This window comes from Ictalurus furcatus, chromosome 12, assembly GCF_023375685.1.
Source record: "Ictalurus furcatus strain D&B chromosome 12, Billie_1.0, whole genome shotgun sequence".
Lineage (NCBI taxonomy): Eukaryota > Metazoa > Chordata > Actinopteri > Siluriformes > Ictaluridae > Ictalurus > Ictalurus furcatus.
The window spans coordinates 15,751,554-15,778,575 of NC_071266.1; the positions used below are offsets into that span (position 1 = coordinate 15,751,554).

Genomic DNA, 27,022 nt, shown 5'->3' on the forward strand with positions numbered 1-27,022 from the left:
GAGCATGTGTGTGTGTGTGTGTAAGTGTCTCAGTTGAAATATCTGGCGGATGTGTCACAGGGTGTCGAGTAGTTGATGTGTGGATGAAGAAGACAGTGAGCAGCCGGGGGAGACTGTGGCATTTGTTTTTTTAACAGAAAGAATAAAAGAGAGGCTGTTATTCAGTTTTTAAATACTGCTGGAATAGTTTGTACTGCCATATGTTCTCATATCTCTGAATGTGTATCTTTAACTTGACATCGATCTAGTGTTAGGTAATAAGTGTCCTAAAGATTTCTCATACTGTATGTACTGTCAGACTACCAACTGGTCTCTGTGTGTGATGATATAGGGAGGTAAGCGATGTCTTGTTAGAGATGTCTAAGCTTATGTGATTTTTTCCCATACTGACATGCAAGACTTGATTACATTAGAAAGTGTTTTTACCTTTAATCTGTATGATCACTTTGCTTTCAAAAAAATGTGATATTTTGCTGATATTGCACTTTAGAAAGGACACTACTCATTGAGACCGAACAGAACAACAACAACAAACTAAGTAAAGCAAAAACAAGTACTGAAAACTGATTAATTAAGTTCTTTAAAAGAAGATAATATGTTTTTTTTGTTGTTGTTGTTTTTTTAGGGGTGGGGGGCGGTGGGTGGGGGGCTGGGGGGGATGAGTGTGGGTGTATTTTTTGTGAATGAACAGAATGAGTCAGAGCAAAAGAGGGTGTCATAGTCATACTATAAATGGGGACTCTTACACTACTCTAAACATTAGTTGTGTGATAGATTGTGTGCTTGTCAGAGCCCCAGTTTACTGCTAGATTGTTTGGGATAGCCATGAAATGTAAGTTTATTTTGTATCCTCTATATGATTCTGTTGTCATTCTATCATAAGACTCTTTGGTCTTTGGTGTGAGTGTGTGCGTGTGCGTGTGTGTGTGTGTGTGTGTGTGTGTGTGTGTGTGTGTGTGTGTGTGTGTGTGTGTGTGTGTGTGTGTCCACACAGTCTCATGCCCATGATAGAATTTGTGTGTGAGTAAATCACTGTCCTGACTAATATTTTAGCACTCTGTAAACTTTAACTTTATCATTTATTTCTGCTACATATTGCAATCTGAAAGAAAACCAGTAATTGATATCCCACTAGTGACACAAGAAATTTTTTATTCAATTTCGATGATATTTATGTTTATTCATAGAACTTTTTAGTCATGGGATCTTTAAATAATATTCCCAGTTTATTCAGACAGTGTTATGTTTTTTAAACTGACTTTGAAATTTCCATAGCAATGACTGTCTGAGTGGACTTTCACTGAAAAGTACTTTCACTGAAAAGTGCTACATTGCCTGGATATTGACCTGTCAGCATAAGAGCATAATGACTCGGAAGCTGATTATTAATGGCTATTGCATGTTGATAGAAACTGTAAGTTCATTCTAAGGCTAAATCTGTACAACACAGGTTAATTTTTTTTTTAAAACATAATTTAAAAACTATGGTATTAATAAAATTTTCAATCAAAGTTAATACATTTTATAAAATGTAAAAATTTATGTGAAAAAAATTGTTTCCAGATGTGTAGAATTTGTAGTCAATAAATACATACTTTCACTTGATGAATGTACTTGAGGCTAGCACTTTCTCAGAACTGTGTGAAGAGAGGTGAGATGCTGTTATCACTGGAAATCACAGGAAGAGACTTGTTTATTTCCAGTGAAGTAGAGGCAGTTTACTTGCATCAAAGACTACAGGAAATAACACAGACTAGAATTTATCAGACAATTAGATCTTACAGTTAGTTCAACTGTGTTCTAGCATTGCTGTGACATACATTCAAAATAAAAAGCTTGTCTTGCTTGTGAGCATCCATTTATTAAGCAACAAATGGCTTTTTCTGTATATAAAGAACACATTAATACACAAAAGTCCTATCAGGTTAACACTAACAGAACCTATTAAAAGAATTAAACCAGTAATCTGTTAGACAGATTCAATTCAATTCAAGGCCTGTACTCATCATACTAACTTTGACCATGGCTCATTTGTGTTTAATGTTCCTAAGAACTGAACCAGACATCAAACAAGTCTGATGTTAGCATTAATTGTTTGTGTATGACAGTTTCCTGGATGTTTGGCCTTATGGCAGTCTGTGATATAACTTGGGAAGTTACAATGCCATTTAAGTGCGATTGGCGATTATGTCTCTCCTCTTAGCTGCATTAAGAACTATAGTTCAGAAAGTAAAAAACAAATGCTATCTGAAGAGGTTTGTTACAAATGGTGGCCATTTTCAGTATACCAGAATGAAATATTTTAACACGGATACATTTTAAATGTTTTAAGCAATCTCTAACCATATCTGACTTTAGAAATCTGACTTCAGATTTCAGGGTACAAATAGCATCATTTTGCATCATTGTGCTTTCTATGGCGTTCTGTATATATATATATAGCAATCCTATCCAGAAAGGGCCAGTATGGGTGCAGGTTTTCATTCAAGCAGAAGCCACATCTATTGAAATCCAAGATCAGCTGATTAAACAGGTGGAATCTGGTGTGTCTCCTGTTTGATTGGAAGGAAAACTTGCACTCATTGTGGACAACATTGGACAACCCTGATATATAGGAGAATATACATCACTTGGTCTCCATGCCAGAGTTGCCAGAGAGACATTTACAGTAAATTTAAGAATGATGTCAGACGAGTCACTTCCTTCTTCAGAAAAGCGTAATGTGTGTATCATAAACAGGTCAGCAACAGGGTAGCTTCAACAGTTACAAAGCCATTAAAGCCCTGAAGTAACTGAAATACCTTTTGACATTTGTAAGTACATCCAGCACTACATAAATTTAAGGGTGAAAATTCCAAAAGAATGAGACCAATTTGTGCCTCATAAATTGTGACTATGGCACTTTTATGAAACCATAACTGTTGCTAAAATCTGTTGCAGCAGCAAGTCTGCTCTGATTTGCTTTTTAAATATAAAAAAAGCTCTCTCTATGCCATACCTTAGTAATAACACAGTGATATCAGCATTTGAAGGATTGGAACACTTGCTCAAAATGTGCTGAATCAGGGTAGATGAAAGGTAATTGTTAAAATTACATGTTGGACTATCCAAAAAAATAAATAAATAAAAATCCTTTCTTCTCTTCCTTTGATGACAGTACTAACCGAGTCATCCTGCATGTTATTTTTATTGCTACTGGTGGAACTTCCTGTCTTAGCAATGTCTCGTCCAACCCCAATGAGACATCGCAAAGACAGCCTTACAAAGCTGTCTCAGAAGATGCGTCGGCTGATAAATATAGTGCAAAGGGCCGTGGTAAGTTTAATGTTGTTTCAGTACGTTTTTTTTATGATTACTAAATCGTTCTTATGAATTTGGTGCAAATGAATTGTTTGTTGGATGGGAGACCTCCTGGGGAAAATTAAGGTTGCTGCTGGAAGTGGTATTAGAGCGGTCAGCAGGGGGTGCTCACCCTGTGGTCTGTGTGGGTCTTAATACTCCAGTATAGTGATGGGGACACTAGAGTAGTACATTACTTTATTTGTCCCTGTGGGAAAATTGGTTTGCAGCACAATCACAAGGCATTTTATCATAAACATCACAAAGTAACCAACATAACATACTCATACACATACCCTGCACCTTGCTAGAGAGAGACTGGCCAAACCATCTGAACATCCCACTTATTGTTATGTATATTACCTGTATAAAATCTTAATGGATTGTGGAACAAATGAAAATTTTCATCTATTTTTAGTGAATAGATGGAGGCAATACTGTCACCCAGTTGGCAGCAATACAAATGAAGAGGCAAGGGGGTGCCTCTTGTCACCCACAATGTTGTTTGCCTTATTCATTACTCTCTCTCTGTAGATACATTCCATACTTGATAACTTAGTCTCTAGCAGTTTACTGGCCATTATTATCGTTTTTCTAACAGACTGTTTCTGTGCCTCCATAGCATTTCCAAACCAACAAATGATTCAGAAGGTTAGAACACTTTCAATAAAAGCACAGAAAAACATTTGGGGCATTTTTTTGTGGACATTAAAGGATAAGAATTTCTTTAAAAAGTACATTCTTTGTTGTGTCATAGTGCCTATAGTGCTTTACTGTATTATACTGTAAAAACAGCACCGTCTTTCAGATGAGACGTTAAACTGAGGTCCTGACTCTCTGTGGTCATTAAAAATCCCAGGACATTTCTCGTAAAGAGTAGAGTATAACCCAGGTGTCCTGGCAAAATTCCCCCATTGGCCCTTATCTATCATGGCCCCCTAATAATTGCCATCCCTAAATTGGCTACATCACTCTCCTCTCTTCTCCACTAACAGCTGGTGTGTGGTGGGGGTTCTGGCGCACTATGGCTGCCGTCGCATCATCCAGGTGGCTGCTACACACTGGTGGTGCTTGAGGAGATTTCCCCCCATACAATATAAAGCGCTTTGAGTGCCTAAAAAAGCGATAAATAAATCTAAGGAATTATTATTTATTATTATAAGTCTGTATTCAGAGCATTCCCAGGACTCAAATGGTGACTGCATACTGTATTTATCAACTTGTATTTATCAACTTTAACAACTGGGCTTCTGTATGTAACGTTCTCTCCTAATCTCACGCACTGACTATATGTATTGTAATTTATCAGCACCACCTTGACACCAGTTTACCCTTCGAACACAACCTTACCTCTCTGCCTACTTTAAACTTCAGGCCACGAGACCTAGCAGCAGTGAAGGTAAGACCTATTCAACATAATGTAAACATTTCATTGTAAATGCTCACATAGATATTAAACAGAATAGAACAGGATACATGGTACCAGCTATTACATTTCCAGATTATTTAGTTTTAGTTTCAGTTTTATATAATTACATTAAGAGTAGATTTTTCAGTACTTTTGGAAAACATTATCTTCCTTTGCTTTCACATTTTGGCAATGAGAGGGTTACAATCTTCAGATACGTGATGTTTTTTCATACATATGCCATTTTAATATATTATTCATTTACACCCAAAAGAGAAATAGCACCCTATCACAGCTCTCTTCAGGCCTCCACTCTTTCAAGCTGCACTTTGACTGGCTGCTGTACTGGCACAACCAATCAGGTTTGGTGTCAAATAAAATCAAGGAAATTGCAGACGAAATCCAGTCTATCAGCATGCTTGAACAAATACAGGTAAGAGGTACAATTCTGGAGTAGCTGCCAAGTTAATTTAATGCAGGACATTCTATATACAGCTATAAGTAACAGGTAGAAGAAGTACAAGATAGTGCACATAGTCACCACTATGCATTATATGTAATATCATCATATGTTGGAATATTAAATGAAGTGAATCATTAATGTAAAAATTTTAAAATGGATCATAAGAATATATAGGATAAACAGTGTAGTCAGTCATTCTTAACTTTAGTTTATCTTCTTCTTGCTGTTGTGTTTTCTGACATTTTTGAAGTCATTGAGTGAAAGAATAAAAATTGTGTTTGATCTTATACCTCAAAACTACTGCTAAGGAGGTATGGCCTCTTATATACCTGTTTTCTGGTCTCTAAGGAAATTTACCCAAAGGCATTGAAAGATGGTTCAATGATTAACCTAATATAGGTTCTGAGCAGACAGCTTAAATAATGGTAAATTGTGTGGTGAACTGAAAGTGAATTCTCCCCTAATTTCCATTATTTCTTTTTAGACAAATTCATCTGCACAAAATACTCTTCTCTCCATGCCTCCTCTTACATCTGCCTGGGACATATACAGGACATCTGCAGTAATTCACAAGAGACTACTGGACTTCTGTAACTGGTATCTTAGAGCTCTACAGGTCCTCATCTACAACTGATGACAAGAGAGGCCACTACCAAGAAGGACACCGCTAGATTTAAAAACGTGACAGTGTTGGATCTGGAAGAATTAGACAGTGGCCAGTTATTTCTGCCTTTGACGATTTTTTTTTTGTTAAAATTAATTGTTTTTACACTTAAGACACTTTTTGTCTCATACAGATTTCACAGCTGACCAAACACATCTATTTATGTTTTTCTGGCAAATCTGGAACTTTTCTATTTAATATTTAAGTGTATTTATTGAAGAAAGTTGTGTTTACTGAGGAAGCACTTTACATTATAGGATATTGTTGTTTCAAGAAGTTTTTAAGAAAAAACATTGTGTTGTTTGTTTATTTCTACACTCAAATGAAAAAAATGGGCATAAGACACAAAATTTCATACTCAGGAAGTATGTCTTGCTAGACATTAGTTTGAACAGGACAGTACAGTAAAACACATACTGAAACCAAAGTTATATATAAAAAGATGAATTCTTGAACTTGAACAGTGTCAGTAATAATTAATAACCATGTGACAAGATTAAAATAGCAAATATGCTTTACAAAACAAGATCATGTAGAGGAGATTGTAATGGCCTAATACTTCTCACTCAGTCTAGTCCACTGCAATTACATACTGTTCTTTTACTTAGATTTTAGCCCTTCATGTCTGATTCATATTTTTTATATGACAATCCTAGTTATAAAGTTACACATATGGATATTATTGGCACTGTGGATACATTAACTCATAGTAAATTGGATGCACATCACCCGATATGTCATCGGTAAAAGGGACAAAGTGAATCAAGCCACTGACATTTTCTCTCACTTGTTGTGCCCAAAACAGTCCCACATAATTCTCATTCCACGACCACAATCTTGTGAAATTTTTACAGAAATTTCAGTTGTTTATCAAATTAATGGTTATTGTATGATAAATAATACAGCATGATTATTTACTGTTCACTATGATTAAGAGGCTGTCAATACAGAAGTTTTCTGGTTAATACCTTAAGAATGCACTAGACTTGAATGTTTGGTGTATTTCACCAATTAATATCTGAATTAATTAAATGAATGAATGAAATAGGGAAGCCACACCTAATCTAGAAATGTATTAATGAATCCCAGATAATGCCAATAATCCTGGTGCATCACTGATTAGTATGATCAGGTACACAATGTATATGGCCAAAAGAATGTGGACACCTGACCATAATATCAGTATGTGCTTGTTACAAAGGCATTGCATAAATATAGAGTTGGCCCTGCCTTTGTTGATATACCAGCCTCCACTTCCAAACCAACCTTGGAAAACCATGCTTTCAAGGAGCTTGATTTGTGCACAAGAGAATTGTCATGCTGAAACAGGTTTGGGCCTCTAAGTTTCAGTGAAGGGAAATTGTAATGCTACAGCATACCAAGACATTAGAGACAGTCATGTGCCTCCAACTTTGTGGCAAATATTTGGGGAAGGCTCACATAATCAGGGTCATGGTCAGGTGTCCACATACATTTGGCCACATAGTTATGTTTGTTATGTAGAATGCATGAAACACTCTGACCTTCAGAATTCTATCAGCAATCTCTTCCAGCATGTGCCTTAAGCTTAGAGAAGCCACTGACTCTGTCTCTACATGTGAGGCAGCTGTTCTAAGCTCTTGCATTTGGCCCATACCCGCTGTCATCTTCTCGGTCTTCTGTGGTTTCCCAAGTAGGACAAGAAGGGAATTTGAGAGGGAATTGAATTAGCCCAGGCGTGCAACAAGACTGAACTCCACCATGATTCATTTTAACTCTCACAAGTTTATTCCAAATGTAAGTTGAGCAGTTGGTGTTGAAATCCTTATATTGGGTTGAAGTGAATTTCCTCCACAAAATCAGCAATGGATGGAAAATACCTCAGGAAGAAATGAATATCTTGAGATGAATCATATCTCAGGAGGATGCAAATACCTCAGGACAAAATGATTTTCCATAGATCATGCTTTAACATGCTGTTCAAGGACTTTTTGCATTCTAAAAAAAATAGGATCATTTACTGTTTAGAGTGCGGATGTTTGTGCTGTGCCCTAATTCTGGCTTCCTGCCTGGCCATCTCTTGCCTGTCTGCAATTGCACAATATGGTATTGTATTATGACATTTAAGTTCACATTAAGTTCACATTAGTAGAGATGCACACAGGTTAAAATAAAACACCTGGGCAAAGCAGGTGAGGTAGAAAAGAGTGACAAAAAAGACATGATACTCAATTCTAAGAAGGGAGCTTATGACATTAATTCTATTCAACGTTTCAAATGTGGACCAATGTAAAAAGGCTTCCGTTTATCACGTCCCTCCAGAAATGTCCCTCTCATGGTCACTTGGATGACCTGTGGTTGCCGACTGAGGAATCTGTCCATCAAGATTTTTCTTCCATTAATTAAAAAAAGACAGGTGTAAAAACCCCACATCTACTTAGAAAGAAGTGACTTGATGGGTGTTAAGGTTGCTATTCTGTCACATTACCAGTTAGTGGTATTTCTTTTACTCTTGGTGTTGATTAAGCAGTTAATAAGGTGTTTTACTTGCCTGCTGATGAAGTAGATTGTCTTTTGTTTGGAAATAGTATGTTAACCAGTAGTGATAATAGCTTTGGTGTTTTGTACCTGCATTAATTTGTGAAAAAGTCTGCTCAGTGTATTTTTATATATACCTGAAAATACACAACATTCTATTACTATCCTAACCGTAGACTATATGGATAACAAAGGCTCAAATGTTTTGTAATGACTTCCTAAAATGAAGTTTAACAAACACCGGAAAAGTAGTGCAGGCATCACATCTCTGGTTTGGTAATACTGTAAGGACATAAAGAGAGCCTTAATACTGGAAGTGTTGCCTCTCAGATCCTCTCTGAATGTGCAAAACGGGTTGATAAAATCACAGTTTTTCTGCTTTGGCATCACAGTCAATATTACCTTGTCACAATAAACAAGAGGTATAAAATAATAACAGAAATACTTTGGAGTTAATTAAGTTAAGGAAAAGTACAAAACAAGTGCAAGAATCAGTAGTTCGGTCATAGGGATACATTTTTGTTCTCTTCAAGGGAATGATGTTATTAATTAATTGTTTATTTATTACATATTACATGTTTATGTTTATTTTTGTCTTAGCCTATAGCCTTTGCCATTCTAAGAGAAGACTGTCCTCCTTATGGGCCTTTTTTGGGTTCCTTCGCATATAGTATCTGTGCTAGTGTGGTGGGAAGGTACTAGGAAATGATTACTGTATAATGGCACTGTTTATGTTAAATACTGCATCATGTGAAATTACAGTTTTCAGACATTGAAAGTTTTCATACCCCCCCCCCCCCCCGATTTTCATACCCCCTTAATATTATAAATAAATAAATCTTTGTAGTTACACAAAGAAATTCTTCTAGCTTGATTTACAACCTAAAACCTAACCTTCCAGTTAAAGCTGGAAACAGCTTTTCTGTTTTAATACATTATTGTTGTATTTTACTCAATTACAGCTATGCACAAATAAATATTACAACAATTCACAATCATTTTATTTATTTATTTATCCAGTGATTAGAGGGACAATCTTTTATACACACAAACATTCAGAAATGTTGACTGTTTCACTGTGAAGGGAAAAATATGTGAAGATGTGTATATTCTTTCTACTTATATACTCTCTTAATATTTGTCTAGAAGCAGAAGAGGAATCAAGATAAAACATCGATAATAATTTAAATATGGATACATTTACTTTAAAATGTTTAAAATATTTATTTATAACAAAATACCTCTATAGCTTTGCACATGAAATGGTGTTTACAGTGAAGCCACTAATGCAGGTTGGTGATTACAATGTATGAGTAATATTTGGTAATATTTTCTTTACATTCTATGGTAGGGTCTTCAATCTTATCCTGAAAGAGCTGATGTGGCTGCAGGTTTTTATTACAGCCAAATTGGAGGCACACTTGATAGTTGATTGGAGATTGCAGCCATACTGGCCCTTTCTGGATAAAAACAGTGGATAACACCCCTGTTCTATGGCATATCATTAATAATAATAATAATGATAAAAAAGATTTGGTTCCTGTTGCAGCAGCGGTGTGGTCAAGCGTCAGTTGTGGACAGAGGTGGCGGATCGAACTGGCAGGTAACACGTGATGATTCTCACCTGTGCCTTACTAGCCCGAGTTTATTTATGTATGTCTTTTTGTACTTTCAGAGTTTTTCAATAACGCACGAGCAAGCGTTATTATAAAGCATGCCACGAAGCGTGATATTGAACCTGACAGAGTGAAAGACACAAATTTTTTTGTTGTTTTCTGTTGTGTTTTGAAAGTGTGCTGAAACCTTGGTTTTAAAGTAGACTCCAACGCCACCATGGAAAAATCCCTGCTAGCTGAGATACCCTTGCCACCCTCCACCAAACTCAACATCAAGCACTCCCCGACCTACACCATGAGCAGCAGATGCACTTCAAAGCTCTCGTGCAAGAGCAGGTCGAGAGCCAGCGGGTACTCAAGAAGCTGTGCGACTCCTCCACTGGCTATCAGGGGAAGCCCAGCTCGCCACCCGGAAGCTGCCACCATGCACACAGGTGGAGTATTCCAGCATGAAGTGGGCGGTTCTGCAGTGCATCGACCAGACACCTGAGGAGCACCACTGACACTTCCGGTTGCTGCAACTCCCCGAGGTTGGCCGCCCTTCAGCTACACATAGTAGCTGAAGGACTCCTGTGGCCAGTGGTTGATGGCAGATGAGTGGGAAGCAAACCAGATAATCGAGCTGGTGGTATTGGAGCAATTAGTCACTCAACTCCTGACAGGAACGGCGAAGTGGGTACTGTGCCACTGGCCCACGCTCCTCAATGAAGCTGTGCAGCTTGTGGAGGATCACTTGGTGGCTGTTCCAGGTCCAGGCAGCTCCCTTCTCCCTTGCTCTCTCTCTCTCCTACTCCTCCCCTAGTCCCAGCTCCCCAAAACCGAGGGTATTCAGCTAAGGGAATTTGCCCCAGGAGATAAACTACTCATTTTACTACCTACATTGAGCTCTAAATTACTCGCAAAGTGCCAAGTCGAGTATGAGATCAGATGACTGGATAGAGGCGAGGCACTTCAAATATACCACGTCAATCTCTTGAAACCGTAGAGAGAGGTGGTTCCTGTGGATCTAGTGATGGTGGTTCCTGAGAGTGAGGAGCTGGGACCAGAGGTAAGTCTAAAATGTTCAGCTCAATTCACCCCGATCCCCTGTGGAGACCACCTCTCACCATCCCAGGGAGCACAGGTTGCCAGGTTGCTAGGTTGCATGAAGAATTTTCTGATGTGTTTTCGCCTCTACCCGGTCATCATAGAACTCCAAATTGAGACTCTTCCAGATGTGGTTTTACACAGGCACCCATACAGGTTGCCTGAACACACAAAAAATGTGGTTTGGGATGAACTCAAGGCTATGCTCAACATGGGAGTAATCACATAGTCCCACAGTGACTAGAGCAGCTGGGTGTTTTTTGTGTGGACTTTAGATAAGTCAATGTGGTGTCTAAATTTGATGCCCATCCGCATTGATTAACTGCTTGACCGGTTAGGCATGGCTCGCTTTTATTCAACACTGGATTTAACTAAGGTGTATTGGCAGATTCCCTTGTCTCCAATATTTGTGAAAAAAACTGCCTTTTCCAGTCTGTTTGGGTTACACCAGTTTGTCACCCCTCTGGGTTATCTGGAGCCCCAGTGACATTTCAACATCTAATGGACAGAATCCTCTGCCCACACAATGCATATGCTGCTACTTACTTGGATGACATAATCATTTATAATAATGATTGTCAGTAGCATTTACAACATCTGATGGCGGTACTGAGATCCTTGAGATAGGCAGGACTCACAGCAAACCCAATGAAGGTTGCAGTTAGAAGTACGATATCTGGGCTAGAGCAGAGTCTCTCAGCTAGAGCAGAGACTGAGACCTGCCCAATATCCAAGATCACAAAGGGCGTGAGGCAGTTTCTGGGGCTGGCTGGCCATTATTGAATGTTTGTTCCTAACTTTTTGGATGTCACCAGCCCACTGACTGACCTCACTAAAAAGGGGCGCCAGATCTGATCCAGTGGACAGAGCCATGCGAGCGGGCTTTTTGCCAGCTGAAAGTGGTTTTATATGGGGGCCCACTGTTGCATTCTCCTGACTTTTCTTTCCATTTTATTTTGCAGATTGACACGTCGGACAGAGGGTTGGGGGCTGTTTTGTCCCAGGTGGTGGAGGGAGAGGAGCTTCCCATTCTGAACATCAGCCAAAAGCTCTCAGTGAGGGAGACAAGGTACATCACCATTGAGAAGAAGTGTCTGGCCATCAAGTAGGAAGTCCTCACTCTTCGATACTGCCTACTGGGGTGCCCTTTCACCCTGTGTTCCGATCCTGCCCCACTCCAATGGCTCCACCGTATGAATGACGCCAACACGCCAATCACTTATTGGTGTCTGGCACTTCAGCCATTCAGATTTGAGGTGGTCCACAGGAATCAGGGGGTAGGGGGTGGCGGGGGCCTGGTCAAGCGTCAGCTGTGGACGGAGAGGAGGTGGGTTGAACTGGTAGGTAACATAAGCCCGAATTTATTTGTCTTTTTGTATTTTCATTGTTTTTTCCATAGCCCATGAGCGAGAGAAAGAGACAGAGTGTGAGTCTGCTTGGCAGAGCTTGCGAGACATACACACATGTACACATACCATGAAGCATGAACTTTAACCTGATGGAGCAAAAGCGGCGTATTTTTTGTTGTTTCTGTTGTGTTTTGAAAGTGCAATGAAAAGCACGGTTTGAATAAACGTGAGCCTGGAGCTCAGGTAAGATTCCGCCTGTCTCTTGAGTCTTCTGCCACACTCTCCCACACCAGCATACAGTTCTATTTTAGGCTCCTTTTTCTTATTTTTAGGCTTAATTTTATTTCTCAAAACATAAAGTCGATTAGCCCCCGGATTTGATGCATTCAGACTGAGAACGCTGTTACAGGTATACATAGACCTAAAACACACTAATTTGGCCTTCAAGGAGAAAAATCATATACATTAATTGCACATCATTTTGACAAGAAAGGATCACCTCGGTACAGGACATATAGTATTATATCACATTTTTGACATTAAGACAGGAAAAAACTATATATTTTAAACTCTCTCTTGGACCTTAAAAGTGCACAGAAATAAATAAATGTTTTACACAAATATATCAACATATCAATATTACCAATATTTTATATCAATATTTCACACAATAAAACTTAAAATATATTTCATAAATAGATCAATAACAAACAAACAAACAAATAGATAGAATAAATAAATAAATAAATAAATGTAGAGCTAAGCAAGCAAGGTGCAGTTTAGATTTAACTCATTTCTGAAACACAAACTGCTCTAATCTATAATCTCTACTCAATAAATTGGTATGGCACAAGAACATTTAACAAAACATGGGGAAACCTGATTATTGTCTGCCCCCCCCTTATTTTTCAAAAACATCTGTTATGTTCATGTCTAGGAATTTTAAATTACCTATACATTGGATTAATAGTTTGTTGGAGGCAACAATTACTTTGAATGAAGTTGCACTTGTAGAGGCCACATTATATACTAACTGTCATAATTATGTACTTACAGTTGCAAGCATTACTACTTAGTGCTTACCACTATTAAATCAGCAACTATAGCAACTCCTATATACTTTTTTCAAACTGCTTTTTGGATATCAACAGTTAATTATGATATTTAGTGATTAGTGGTGCCTAAAATGATAATTTTTCAGGATCACAAATACTACAATTAGCTATCATTCCCTTATTTGACTTTAAACCTAAACTAGGTTTCATTATGTATAATATGTGTATTGTGATGGAAACTTAATTCAAAATAAAGTCCAGTCTAGTCCAATATTACTATAAGTAATTCACCAGGTTTTCATTGCACTAGCTCCATCAAAACAGAAAAATGACTTCAATTTTACTGACTACTACATTTTACTGACACTGTGGACAGTGTAAAATTCTATCTAACATAAAAAAAATCTTCAATTTTAACTAAATACTTTCCTGCATAGTAGTATTGAATGTCTCATCTGTAGTAGATGTAACCAGTGGTTGTGTAGCAGATTCAGGTTTCCCCTCACCATTCACAGCTTCTCTAGAAATGCTCCCAGAGGAACTTCTCTTCTCCTTCGCTTCAGAATTCGTCGCCACCAATGGGACTTTTTCCTTGACTATAGTGGTAGGCACTGTGACCACATCAACCTCCTGTACACTGGTGCTTGGAGGAGGCGGAGCACCGCTGAAGCCTTGAGCAATCTCTTCAAAGGTCCGGCCCTTGGTCTCAGGAACACGGAAGTATGTGAAGATGAAAAAGAAGATGAGGAAGATCATGAAGATAATGAAAACATATGGTCCACACAGTTCCTGTAAAGTAAGATTCATAGCTTGTTAACAATCCTCCAAATAACAAAACCAGAGCATCTTACAGAGTCCTAAAATATTATATAGTATATATTGTACAAATAATAATAGGGTGCATCCAACCTTTGTTCTGGAACACCTACTAAATGCGCTTTATGTAAATGTACCAATAGCTTGGTGCTTGTATTTCACCTCTCATAACCACCATTGAGAATCATCTGGATACCAGACGACGCAGTATTTGGTTTAAAGACCATTGGTCCCATTCTTCTTCTCACTTCATATACATCAGACCTCATGGACCTTGGAGTGTAACAGTTTGTGACCATCAGAGCTACAGATAATCTGGACTCCTATGACCTTTCATTATCTGCGTTAATCTCTTCAGGCTCCATTTTTTGGAGCCATACAGAACATTGTGGCTACTAGCTTGAGTTGGTTAGCAAGTTATTTATTACTCCTGCACTGTCCAGGAGTTAGCTACAATCAGTTCTTTGCTCAGAGCTTTTGTGAAGTTTTGTGGGTGAGTGGTCAGAATTACTCCCTCACCATACCACACTCACCACTACTGAGCTTGTGAAATAAGCTAGATTCTGCTAACATGCATACAGATGCCTCCCTCAGTGCTTTGTCTCTGAGCCCTCTAACAGGCAGCCTTTTGACTATTGTGCCTAACATGGCTAAGTGGTCTACCTCAATATACCACCGCTGTCCACTGTTGAGCTTGTAATGTTAGCTGGACCACTGTACTTTATCACCTGATTTTCCTATGCCTCATTGTCTAGTGAACCAGCAGGCCTGACGCTAAGTCTGCTATCATGTTAAGACACTGTTCATAGCTAGTGTACTATGTTAGCCAGATTGCTAATTACTAGGGTTAAAGTTGAGTCTTTTGCACTAAACCCTCTTTCACTCATTTGAGACGTTTTTTTTCTTCCCTCGCCTAAGCTCCCTGGAAGCTGAGGACAAACACCAGCTATGTGTCCACTGCCATTGTATTGACCTTACAAATGTAGTCTCTAAGCAGGTTTAGACATCCACTGTGCTAAATGTGTAGTAATGCCAATGCAAACACAGTCCTTGACTGCATGCCTATTTGCAGATCATTGTATCAAATTTGTTCTTCTGGATGGTGCCAGTCAGGAAGGATTTCACTGTGCCACAGTACACAGCATATGAAGAGAACATTAAAGAAGGTTTTGAACAGTCTGTGATACAACTCTACATTCAGATGTACACTACCCAAGCAAAGAATGCACAAAATTGGAAAACTGGAATGATAGCTCCTAAACCCTGCTCCTAGCAGGTTACACTGAAAATGTCATATTAAAAAATATTTTGGCATTTGTGGCACTGAACAAGGTTGATTAGTTTTGAGGTTTTTATCTTTTCGAAATGTCTAATGTGGTTGTGTGTAATTTACACAATGCTTTTTTAGTAGTGTTTTTTCACATACTTTGGTGCTTTAACAACAGAAGTAACATTACTAACCTTTAACTTTGGGAAACTTATGCCCACAAGGAAGTTGGCCGTCCAGTTGGAACATCCTGCAACGGCCATGGCGGCAGGCCGTGGTCCTTGAGAGAAAAGCTCAGCAACAATGAACCATGGGATGGGTCCTGGACCCATCTCAAACATCGCTACAAAGGCAAACACTGCTGCAATGCCCAGGTATTTCAGAGACTCGATGTGGTCCTAGTCAGGAACAGAGACAATAACAATCAGGTCTTGGTCACTGGAAAAAGAAAATGAAAAAGGTGACATCAGTAAAGTGGCTATGGGACCTACCAATGCAAGGGTGATGGTCATTACCAGGGCACTGACTGCCATGCCACCCAAGCCAATAAGATGTAAAGTCCTTCGTCCGGCTCTTTCAACAAGGAAGAGCTTCAAGCAAAAGAAGTCTGATGTGAAAACCACAGACTAAGAATCATGTTCTCCACAATTTTAATTATTTAAAATATAGCTAATATATCTAATTCACATAATTTTCTACTTAACCCAAGTGTGATCAATCAGCCAAGACCTGTCTGGTATCTAGTGATAATATAGCTGCTTCAGTATTGCTTTATTAGCTTTTCAGCATATATCTTATTCAGTAAAGCCTATTCAGCTTATTCACCTAACTGAATTAATATGGTAAATGGTCTGCACTTATATAACACCTTTTAACCTTAGCGGTTCTTAGCAGTTCTACAAGCTCTACAGGTTCTACACTGGTGCTAGCCTGCCATTGGGAGCATCTTCAGTGTTGGGGTTTAGTGTCTTGCCCAAGGACACTTCAGCATGTGGAGGCATGTGGGCAAGGAATCAAACCCTGCGGTTAGTGGACAACCTGCTCTAGCACCTGAGCCACACCACCCCATATGCAATTCTGTTAAATCCCAAATTTATGGATGCCCACCTCATGATTCAACTCAGACTTGAACTTGAAAGAAAAACAAAGAAGAAAGCCTTTTTTGGCACATACATTACATTGTGGTCAGCGTGCAGGGTCAGCCATGACACGGTGCCCCTGGGCCACATAGGGTTAAGGGCCGTGCTACAGGGTCCGACAGTTTCAGCTTGCTGGTGCTGGGACTTAATTTGACTGACTTGGATTGGACTCGAGATTTAAGATTTGTGAAATTCTACCCTGGATAAAGACTTTTTTTAAATAAAAAAAAATAATAAATTAAACACCTAAGGGTTATCTCAATGATTTCTCAAAGGACAAAAATGTGCACTGGGCCAATTAACCAAGGTGTGTAAGTATGCTCATGTCAATAGTGAAACATATTTTTTCTTACATGTTTTCAGCTCATATTTTTCTTACAAGTTTTGTTTAATAGAAGCTGTGGTAACTGAGCTATCAGATGTCATGTAATCCACATAATGGAGGTTAGGATGGATGCAAGTGCAGATAAGAGCTTTTATTAAAGAGAGGCAGGCAGACAAATCCAATTCATGAGACAAAAGCATGGTCAAAAAACAGGCAATGGGTATGGCGATCTGTAAATGGGCATGAAATAGGCAAGGCAAAAGCATGTAGAGAGAAACAAGATCAAAGACTATGAAACAAACCGCAGAACAGGGTACAAATTCTTGGTACGGTGATAACACTCAATACTTCACAAAGAGTGAATACCTTGATAGTCCTTTTAAACTGTGGTGTGATTGTGTGTGAGATTGGATGCAGGTGTGCATGATTAGAATGAAAGTGAGTGTTCTGGGAATTGCGGTCCATGGCGACCATGTTTGTAGGCTGCAGTGCAGGATGGGAAATATAGTCACTGGTTTGCTGTGACATGGCAGTATGACATGATTAGAAAAAGTTGAATCATTAAATCATTAAACTTGCCTCGGGTGTTATCACTGTTTGTAGGACTACCAGACCAAAAAAATATAAACCTTTTCTAACTAGGCTAGTTTGGTGTCGCTAGCCAACAGGAGGCACAACTAAGCTATCACTGTATGGATTTAATTGCTACAGTTCCATGCAAAGTGTGTTAGCTGTCCTTATGCTCTGCTCATGTCATGTTCACATAACTTGGAACTCATACACACCTTGTTTGCCTGCTCAGCATGAGAGGATGTTGGTGTTTCATTTTCAAAACCTTTACTGGTTAAAAAAATAATAAAAAAAATCACAGTATATGCATTTTTCCACTCACACTGACTGTGAGTTAGCGTTTGGCAGAAATGAGATCTGTCAGTCAATAAGACACGAGTACAACCATGTGTTTTCCTGTAAACCCTGTGTGATTAGTCTTGCTTCCATTATTGGAGAATTATTTGGGGTTAAAGAACAAATCTTTGGGCCTACAGCCCTGAATGCCCAGCCCAGGTTATGCCTCTGGTACCAACAGTTTTAGCTAAGCTTGTTTACTTACAGATACCACAGTGAAAACAGTGTTCACAACTCCAGCTCCGATGGTAGCATATATTGGCTTGGTCACACCAGCAGATGCAAAAATACCCGTTGAGTAGTAGAACACCTGAAAGAAATACAGTTAAGTGCACAACGGTGTTACTTAAGTGCACACTAGAGTAGTTGTTAGAGTGTCTGGTGTGTTTTACTGTCTATATAACTCACAGCATTGATCCCTGACAGTTGTTGGGAGAGCTGAAGCATGATAGCAATGAGAAGCGGCTGACGATACACAGCTGTGCGGAAGAGCTCCGGGATGGTCATCCTCTTTTCCATGTTCATTTTTATACCTTCTTCCTTCATCTCTTGCATTTCCTTTGACACATCCTCATAGCCACGGAGACGCACCAATGCTGAAGCAGAAACCAGTGGTTAGTTATTCTGACTGTTTATTAAGGAGTGCAAGGGGTTTCATTTTGCCTGAAGAAGGAATTGCAATGTATCTGAAATATTAAATCTTTTTTCAATTTTAATATAATTTGTCGCTTAGTTGTGGTAAATTAAATCAGCTTCAAATGTTATGCATCGTATGATCAAATTTAATAGATAATATACTGTATTTAATCTGGTGATCACCCAGACTCCAGAATCAGGTCTGTTCATGTGTGGTACAGATGCAATTTATTAACATCCAGTCAATTAGAGCTGACTGGATTTCAAGACAGACCTTGAAGTGTTGGAATCACTTCACAAGGAGACACAATATAACATTTACATTTACAGAAGTGTTTTGTAGTCTCCATCATAAATATGTAGTCATGTTAGTACAGTAGGTTAGGGTCTAAGAACACCATCAAGCCAAAACCCTTCTTGGTGAAGAGGTAAGTCTTCAGTCTTTGTCTGAAGACAAGTAGTGAGTCAGCTTTTCAGACAACCAGGGGAAGTACATTCCACCACCTGGGTGCCAGTACAGGGAAAAGTCTTGATGCATGTCTTCCTTGTATATTGCGGAATGGTGGGTAAAGCCAAGTTGTGCTAGAAGCTTGAAGGGTGCTGCAGAGTGGGGTTTGATAATTGCCTTCGGGTAGTTGGGAGCTGCTTGATTTTTGGATTTGCAGGTAAGCATGAGCTTTTTTTTATTAAAACCGATGTGACCAACTACAGGAAATCAGTGGAGCAAATGCAGCAATAGGGTTATGGAGCAGAACTTGGGGTGGGGGGGAGTCTTGCTGAATTCTGGGTCAGTTGCAAGGGTCAGATCACATGCAGTTGAGATGACAAGGTCTGATCCTCTTTATGTTGTAAAAGAGAAACCTGCATGATCGAGTCAGGATAGCAGCATGAGGAGAGAATAATAGTTGGTTGCCCACGATTACTGCAAGGTTGTGGGCTTGTCAGAAGGTGTGATCCAATGGTCATCCAGGGAGATTTACAGCAACTTAGTCTTGTTGTGATTTAGTTTCAGCTGATGAGCTGCCATCACTCCAACACTCATGTTTCTGCCTGCATCTCAGACTGTCACACAGACTTCTTGTAATTACAGTCTGAACAATTGCAGGCAGAACCATGAGTGTTTGAGGTAGGAAAGGAGAGGATGAGTTGGGGGTCAACAAAATAACCATGTGAAGATATTACCTCATGGACAAAGTGGGTATAGAAGGAGAACAAAAGAGCACCCAGAACAGAGCCTTGTGGGAAACTAGTGGAGAGTCTGCATAAAGCATATGGAGACCCTACTACCTGATATAACTATATCTCTAGGTACGAAGCCTATGAATGCTGTGACACTAATTCCAAGGATCATAGTGGTGGACAGAAGAGTCTCATGATTAATAGTGTGTGTGGCTGCTGAGGGGTCAAGAAGGATCAGGACTGATGACAGTTTGGCCCATGAAGTGCCAAGAAGCTTCTCAGTAACAGCCACAATGGCAGTTTGTGGCTGTGGTTTGTGCTGCCTTTAAGCCAGACTTGTTAGGATCTTGGATGCTTTATGGGTAAGAAAGAGATATAAGTAATTGTACACAGAATGTTCAAGAAATTTAGAAAGAAATATGTGATATTACTTGGTAGTTGCTCATGTCTGAGGTATCTAGTGTGGGCTTTTTCAGGGGGGTTATAACCCTTGCTATCTTGAAGGCAGTCAGTCCAGGACCTGATTTTATGGAGCTATTTACAATGGAAATAATGAAGGGGAGTAGATTGTCTGGAATATTGCGGAAAGTACGGGTTCCAGTGGGCATGCGGTAGCTGCAGGACCTCTTTTGTAGAAAGCAAAGAAAAAAGGAGACAGGAGGGGAAGACATATTGTCAAATGTAGCAATAGGTCTAGGAAGAAGCTTTTGCTTAACCTTCTAATAAAAGAAGGTGGAAAAGTCATCAGCATTCAGGGAGGAGGGTGAAGGAGGAGAGGAAGGGCAGTTGCTCCCAGTCTTCCCTTGTAGAAGAATGTCTTAGCAGCAGTCATATCAGAGGACCTTTGACAAAATAGAGTGGTATGAAAAGAGATCAGCATCACTTCATGGTCCTAAGCAGTCTGGCTTCAAAGCAGCACAATCCACAGAAACTGCCTTGACCTTTCAGCAGTCTTCGACACAATCCACATGTTTCTGCATGGATCTCAGCATGTCTGGCAGATGTCCTGTAATAGATTGCAGTGCATCAGGTGAAACTAGCAAGATTGAGCTGCTGTACATCCCTGAAGATTTGCATCCCCATGTCAAGATCTTGTGATCTCCCTGGACAATTCTCAGATTTCAATCTCATCTGTCAGTGCACGCAACCATAGGGTCGTCCTGGACGACCAACTATCCATCTCACCTCACATTGCTAAACTGACTCAGTCATGCAGGGCTGTCCTTTGCAACATCAGGAGAGTTTAGCCATTTCTATATGTTGAGGCCACTTAAGTACTGGTCAGGCCAGTCACCTCGAAACTGGACTAATGCAACTGGATCTTGGTAGGTCTGCCCTTGCACCCCATCTGACCCCTGCAACTGATCCAAACTGTAGCTGTTGCAACTTGTTTTCAACCTCTCCAAGTTCACCCACTGTAAACTTCCAAGCAGGGTTTTAGACTGATGGTACTGATGCATTTTTGATAGAGACTAGAAAGCACTTCTATAAGTCACTTTGGCTAAGGGTGTCTGCTGTAAATGTAAAAATGAAACCTTTGATCAATTTCTGATAAAGTTTTTAAAACCCTAAGAATCTCTTTAGTACCATGACACTACATGCCTGAGGACATGAAGTTGTTGCTTTGACCTTCTCCAACCTTCTGCAACCTTTTCCAACTTTACTCCCTGTACATTGAGGATATGTCCTAAGTAGATTTCTATGTGCTTGTGAAACTTATACTTCTCCAATCTCACCTAGAGCTGATTCTTAAGGAGCTTGGTAAAGACCAGACATACATGCTTAACATGTTCTACAGAAGGTGAAGATCATGTCATCCATATATCACAAAGCAGTGTAAGAACTCTCAAAGTACTTAATTCTCAAAATACTTAACAAATGGTTAAAAAATGATTTCCCATTCATCCCCCTCTCTGATTCTGATTAGATTATATGCACTCCATATGTTTAGTTTGGTGAATATTTCTGCACCATGTACCTCTATCCAAAGGGAATGGGTAACAGTATTTCACTGTGATGGCATAAGACACCCCTGTACCCAATACAGTGTTTGAGTCCCATCCTCTATTCAATGAAAAAGAACCTTGCATTGGTTCGGAAGTATGAAGGAACATGCATGGTCAATGGAAGTCCACCCTTCCATTATACAGGAGGTTTCAATCTAGTGCACAAAAACAAAATGGCTGGGAAATAGTAATACTAATAAGTATAACTGAGCACCATGTCAAAAAGATTGTCAAAGTGCATTTGCATTTCTCAATACTCAGTACTGACATGTATGGTCACTTGGGCAGGGGATTATGTGCATGATTTATAATCAGCTTGGCAATGACCCTTCACCTCACAGTTTGGAACATCCAATTTCTATTGCTTCACCTACTACTTTTCTGTCAGACATTATTTGTGAGGAGCTATGAGAAATCATGGACATCTGGACCTTTACAGGCTATCAGTTTACAGGCCACTAAATTAATTGATCCAGTGAGTTTGTTGTCCTTGCAGCCTAGTTCTGTTTGAAGATTATCACTGGGTCCAAAACAAAAAGCAGTTTTGGGCAGGATTATTACAGCCACTCTCTCAAGTAAGAGTACAGAAACTATGTGCAAAAATAGATGTAGGATAGTTTCCTTGTTGCAGCGATAGTTGTTCCCCGGACACTGGATGACCAAATACTAGGGGTGTAATGATACACAAAATTCAAATTCAATACAATACTATAGTGCCTTGAAATGATGCATATTGATATGACAACAATAAGCATTACTTGAATATACAGGTTTTCATTTTCAATTGATTAAAACATTCAACATGATTAAATTCCAATAAACTTAATGAAACAAAAGCTGTACATTAGAATGTAACAAAATTAAACATGACTAAGTCACTGGTGTGACTCACAAGGGGCTAAGTATGATGAGCATGGGGAGTTTCCCATTCTGCTGTAAGCTAATTGCCAGAGTCATGTAGCTCTCTGTAAGCCTAAATTTTATTTTTGAATCTTGCTTTCTAAACTACCGAATATGAACCTCCTTAATATGAATGATACGACATGCCATATCATTATACCCCTAACAAATATCCATCTGATATCTTGTTTAAACTTCTGCAATGTTTCTTGTGGCAGTGACTACTATTCACAAATCTTAACCCTTTGATGAATCCATGGCAGTTGATAAAATGGTTAATGAATAAATGAATGAATCAATAATTGAATGAATCAAAGATTAAATGAATGAATATAATTTCAGAACATGCTCCTTTACACTATGTAGCTACTGTGACGGCGGGCCGGCGGTCCACGCACAAAGAAAGAAAAGCGCTCCCCACACAACTGCCGCAGCGGTGCTGAAAGAACAGCTCCGCTTCAGCACCACTTTTGTTTTGAACAGCATGTGGCTGCAAGACGGGGCTACATAAACACACACTTCTGGTGGCTAATGATCACAGCGGCAGTTGACCACGATCTTGCAGCCGATGGAAAAGTATAAAAGGGCTCTCCCCCAATAGCCAGGGGAGCTATAACTTCTGTAACTCTGTTAATGCCTTTCTCTTTGTCTCCTGGAAACCGGATCAGAGGAAGACTACACTCCCTGGCTGCCTCTCCAGAACCCCATGGGGAACCCCCTGGAGATCTGCACACCTCTTCGGTCACTCCACAACGCCACTTAACTGTGATACCGGGATCCCAGCACCGACCAAGAGCCTCCAGAGCACCTCACTCCACTTCCCTTCCCCCACTTCAAGACACTATTTCTCACCCAATTCACCTCCTGTGTGTCTGTGCTCAGTGCGCTGCAGCCTAGAGTCCCTACACTACACAACATTAACTTCCATTCACATCACCATCACAGTGTTCTCCTTAGAGTCAGAATGGTACTAGATTTCCCATTTCCACAAAAGCTTTTTTTCAGTATCACAATCAGCTAGATATCTGCAAAGTTAAATTATGTCCAATGCTAAAAGTTAATGTACTACACCAAAGACAGTAATTGGTCACTCTGAAGTAGTCTGTCAACAAACAAAGCACTGCAACTTTAACTACCATACATATTCGTAGATGGGTACAATTTTTTCCCCCTGCATTTTACTTTCATCCAAGTAATAGTGTGGATTTTTAAAACTGGTTTATGCTGGGATTCTGGAACATTAGTCAGCTTTTAACATAACAGAACTTGCCAAATATTATTTTACTGTACTGTAGGTTGTACTTTTTTCTGCAGAGGAAGGGGTCAATCTTCATCAGTTAGAAGGAAATGTAACCATCCAATCATGAGACCATTTTTTGAAACAACTGTGAAAAGAAGTGCTGAACATATGATAAGGAATCTTATTTACTGGTTATTTGTGGTGAGATCGGATTGAAGTAAAAAAAAAAAAAAGGCCCTGTAATGACATTTTAAGTAAAGTACAACAAGTTGCTCCTTTATTGAGTTCAATGGAAGTGTCATAACCTGCTGTTGCTCAAGGACTTTAGTTTTAATCTTGTGTGTGCACCAAAGAGGAAGTTTATTTTGCACTTAGGGCCTCAAATATTCATGTCTTTCTTTTATAGTTTAATACTTATTGTCAGAGACTCTCATTTCTGTTTAGGGCAGTTGCAGACCATATTCCTTTAAATTGCAAGAGAAACCTGGTACTGGTGCAATACTGGACTAGTAACTAAGAATGAACCAGTTACTACAGATATGGCATGTGGTGGGAGCAGATCATTTCGGGGACAGAAAATGGATTACAAACATCAGAATAAGTATACCTTGTCCTACCTTGTCACTGTTTTTTGGAATTCATAACTTTGTTTTTGGTTTGTTTTATTTTACACATTTTAACAGGATGTACCCTGGGCTGGTAAACATTTGTTTACATCTTCCTAAGGCGGGCTGAGAAACAAGTCCTTTTCTTGGACTCTGCAAAACCAGATTGCTTACTCAACAGATAAAATCCAAGGTCCTTCAACCATAAAGTGATAACTTCAGGGAGAAAAGGGAGGGAGCCCTCCCTTCCTTTTTTGACTCAGCACATTCCACAATCAGAGCACAAGAGACAATGACTGTAAAACTCTGAATACATCTTTAAAACCACTGTAATCACCTATTTTCTTCCAGTTTCTTCATGTTTATAACAACTAAGTTGCCACTAATTGTTTCATTTATTTAGCATGTATTAGTATAATATGACTAGTATGATTATTGTGTATTAATATTAGTAGGGTGTTAACAACGGTTAATATATGTCTTGTGTGGCATGTGTGTGTTTGTTGAATAATTTTCTGATAGATAAAAGTAAGGAAATTCAGATAGTATGTCATTATATGTACATGTTAGTTTTTCAGACAAAGTTTAATCCACACATTATGAAAAGTGTGGAACCACCCATCTGCAGAGACAAAAGACTGATTAAACATCATGGGCAGAGCATATGGCTTACATATGGCTGCCCTAAGACAATCTCTAGTTGGTTGGAACCCTTAAGGCCGGGACTAGCCAGAGAAAGTTCAAATCCAACTCTCTGTTCTTGCTCGTTCTTCTTCTCTTCTCTCTTCCCCTCTTTGCTCGCTCAGCTCATCAGAGGTGGTGGGAAGGCTCCAAACAAAATCTGCCCGGAGACCCAGCCTAGAATTCCCCAGCTTTTCAAACCTCCCGCCACCAGCTTTCCAAACTTTCCTCCTACTAGACGCCGTTCCGTTCAGCATTCTGATTGGTCTTCCGAGACGCAACTCAATGCCGACCAGGCGAACAAATAACCATTGCGGGAATCCCCTCACCACCACGATGTAACGAAGACACCCCATCAACAGGCAAGCAATACCCCAGAATCTAGCTAAGACTGGTGCATATAATATTAAGTTTAAAGCCCTTCTAAAGAAGTGAAATTAGATTGATAAAATTTATGGTTTGTTCAGGTCATGGTCTGTGAAATAACATCCTTTGTTATAAACTCTGAACTTCATTCACTCTGTTAAACTATTTTCACCTCTGCTTGCGTGTGTGTGTGTGTGTGTGTGTGTGTGTGTGTGTGTTTATGTGTTAGATTAGTTTCTGTGTCATAGAATAGTTCAATAATGTTTCATCTGTTTTAAACACGTGTCTTATTGCTTATGATCTCCACTGCCTTGAATTATAAGTCTTGTTATAGGCTCTTCAAATAATGCTTCACTATAGTTAGGATATTATTGCTAGTGGCCACAGAGGTACTATCTAATGCATAATTAATGAATACACTAAGTCCAACTTATATCTGGACGAATAGTTGACCAGAAATACTAAATTAGCCAAATTTCCCCTTTCGAGCTGGTCTGCTAGTCTCTCCTGCATATTTGGTGGAGAATACAATACCTCAATTTAACAGCTAATTTTCATTACATATAATGGTGGAGAATACAACAATTTAATGCAAACAGCAAATTTTCTCTACATAATAAATATTAATGATAGTACCGCTATCAGTGAATAAAAAACATAATAAATGAGACAATGCCAATGTCACATGTTAGGAGTTTACCTTTGCGAGCCTGTTCTTCTTTATTGAGATTAATGAGGAGATAGCGTGGACTCTCAGGGCAGAAAGGTAGCAGAAAACATTGTAGTACAGCAGGGGCCACAGTCAGAGCCAGCAGCAGAGGCCACAATTTATCTGAGCCTAGCAGAAACTCCAGGCCAAAGATCTATATGCAGCCAAAAAGTTAATTGGAGACACACCCATAAATTTACATATACACCGATCAGCCATAACATTAAAGCCACCTGCCTAATAATGTGTAGGTCTCCTCTGAAAGTGTACTGTGGTATCTGGCACCAAGACATTAGCAGCAGATCCTTTAAGTCCTGTACTTTGTAAGGTGGGGCCCCCATGGATCAGACTTGTTTGTCCAGAACATCCCACATATGCTCAATCGGATTGAGATCTGGGGAATTTGGAGGCCAAGTCAACACCTTGAATTCTTTGTCATGTCCTGAACAATTCCTGAACAATTTTTGCAGTGTGGCAGTGCGCATTATCCTGCCACTGTAAAAGGCTACTACCATTACGGAATACCATTGCCAAAAATGGGTGTACTTGGTCTGCAACAATGTTTAGGTAGGTGGTATGTGTCAAAGTAACATCCACATCAATGCCAGGACCCAAAGTTTCCCAGCAGAACATTGCCCAGATCATCATACTGCCTCCGCCGGCTTGCCTTCTTCCCATAGTGCATCCTGTTGCCATCTTTTCCCCAGCTAAGTGATACACACGCACCTGGCCATCCAAATGATGTAAAAG

General features: G+C 39.4%; 2 protein-coding genes across 3 annotated transcripts in view; one reads left to right on the forward strand and one right to left on the reverse strand.

The window, feature by feature from the left end:
* Window positions 1-3,084: 3,084 nt before the first annotated feature.
* On the forward strand, window positions 3,085-6,013 carry il11b (interleukin 11b). Its single transcript, XM_053638844.1, has 4 exons — window positions 3,085-3,315; window positions 4,649-4,738; window positions 5,022-5,180; window positions 5,695-6,013. Exons 1-4 carry the CDS (start codon window positions 3,151-3,153, stop codon window positions 5,842-5,844), a joined length of 564 nt encoding a protein of 187 aa, XP_053494819.1. The 5' UTR covers window positions 3,085-3,150; the 3' UTR covers window positions 5,845-6,013.
* A 6,667-nt stretch (window positions 6,014-12,680) lies between these two features.
* Window positions 12,681-27,022, reverse strand: part of slc2a3a (solute carrier family 2 member 3a) — a 30,563-nt gene continuing 16,221 nt past the window's right edge. Inside the window, exons 5-10 of one of the 2 annotated variants that reach the window (XM_053638241.1) lie at window positions 26,264-26,426; window positions 18,359-18,546; window positions 18,156-18,260; window positions 16,072-16,170; window positions 15,775-15,978; window positions 12,681-14,286 (exon numbers count right to left, since the gene is read on the reverse strand). In XM_053638241.1, the coding sequence (XP_053494216.1) occupies window positions 13,915-14,286; window positions 15,775-15,978; window positions 16,072-16,170; window positions 18,156-18,260; window positions 18,359-18,546; window positions 26,264-26,426 (1,131 nt within the window). In that variant the 3' untranslated portion in view covers window positions 12,681-13,914. The remainder of the gene's footprint in view (window positions 14,287-15,774; window positions 15,979-16,071; window positions 16,171-18,155; window positions 18,261-18,358; window positions 18,547-26,263; window positions 26,427-27,022) is intronic. The other variant, XM_053638242.1, reaches the window with a different exon arrangement.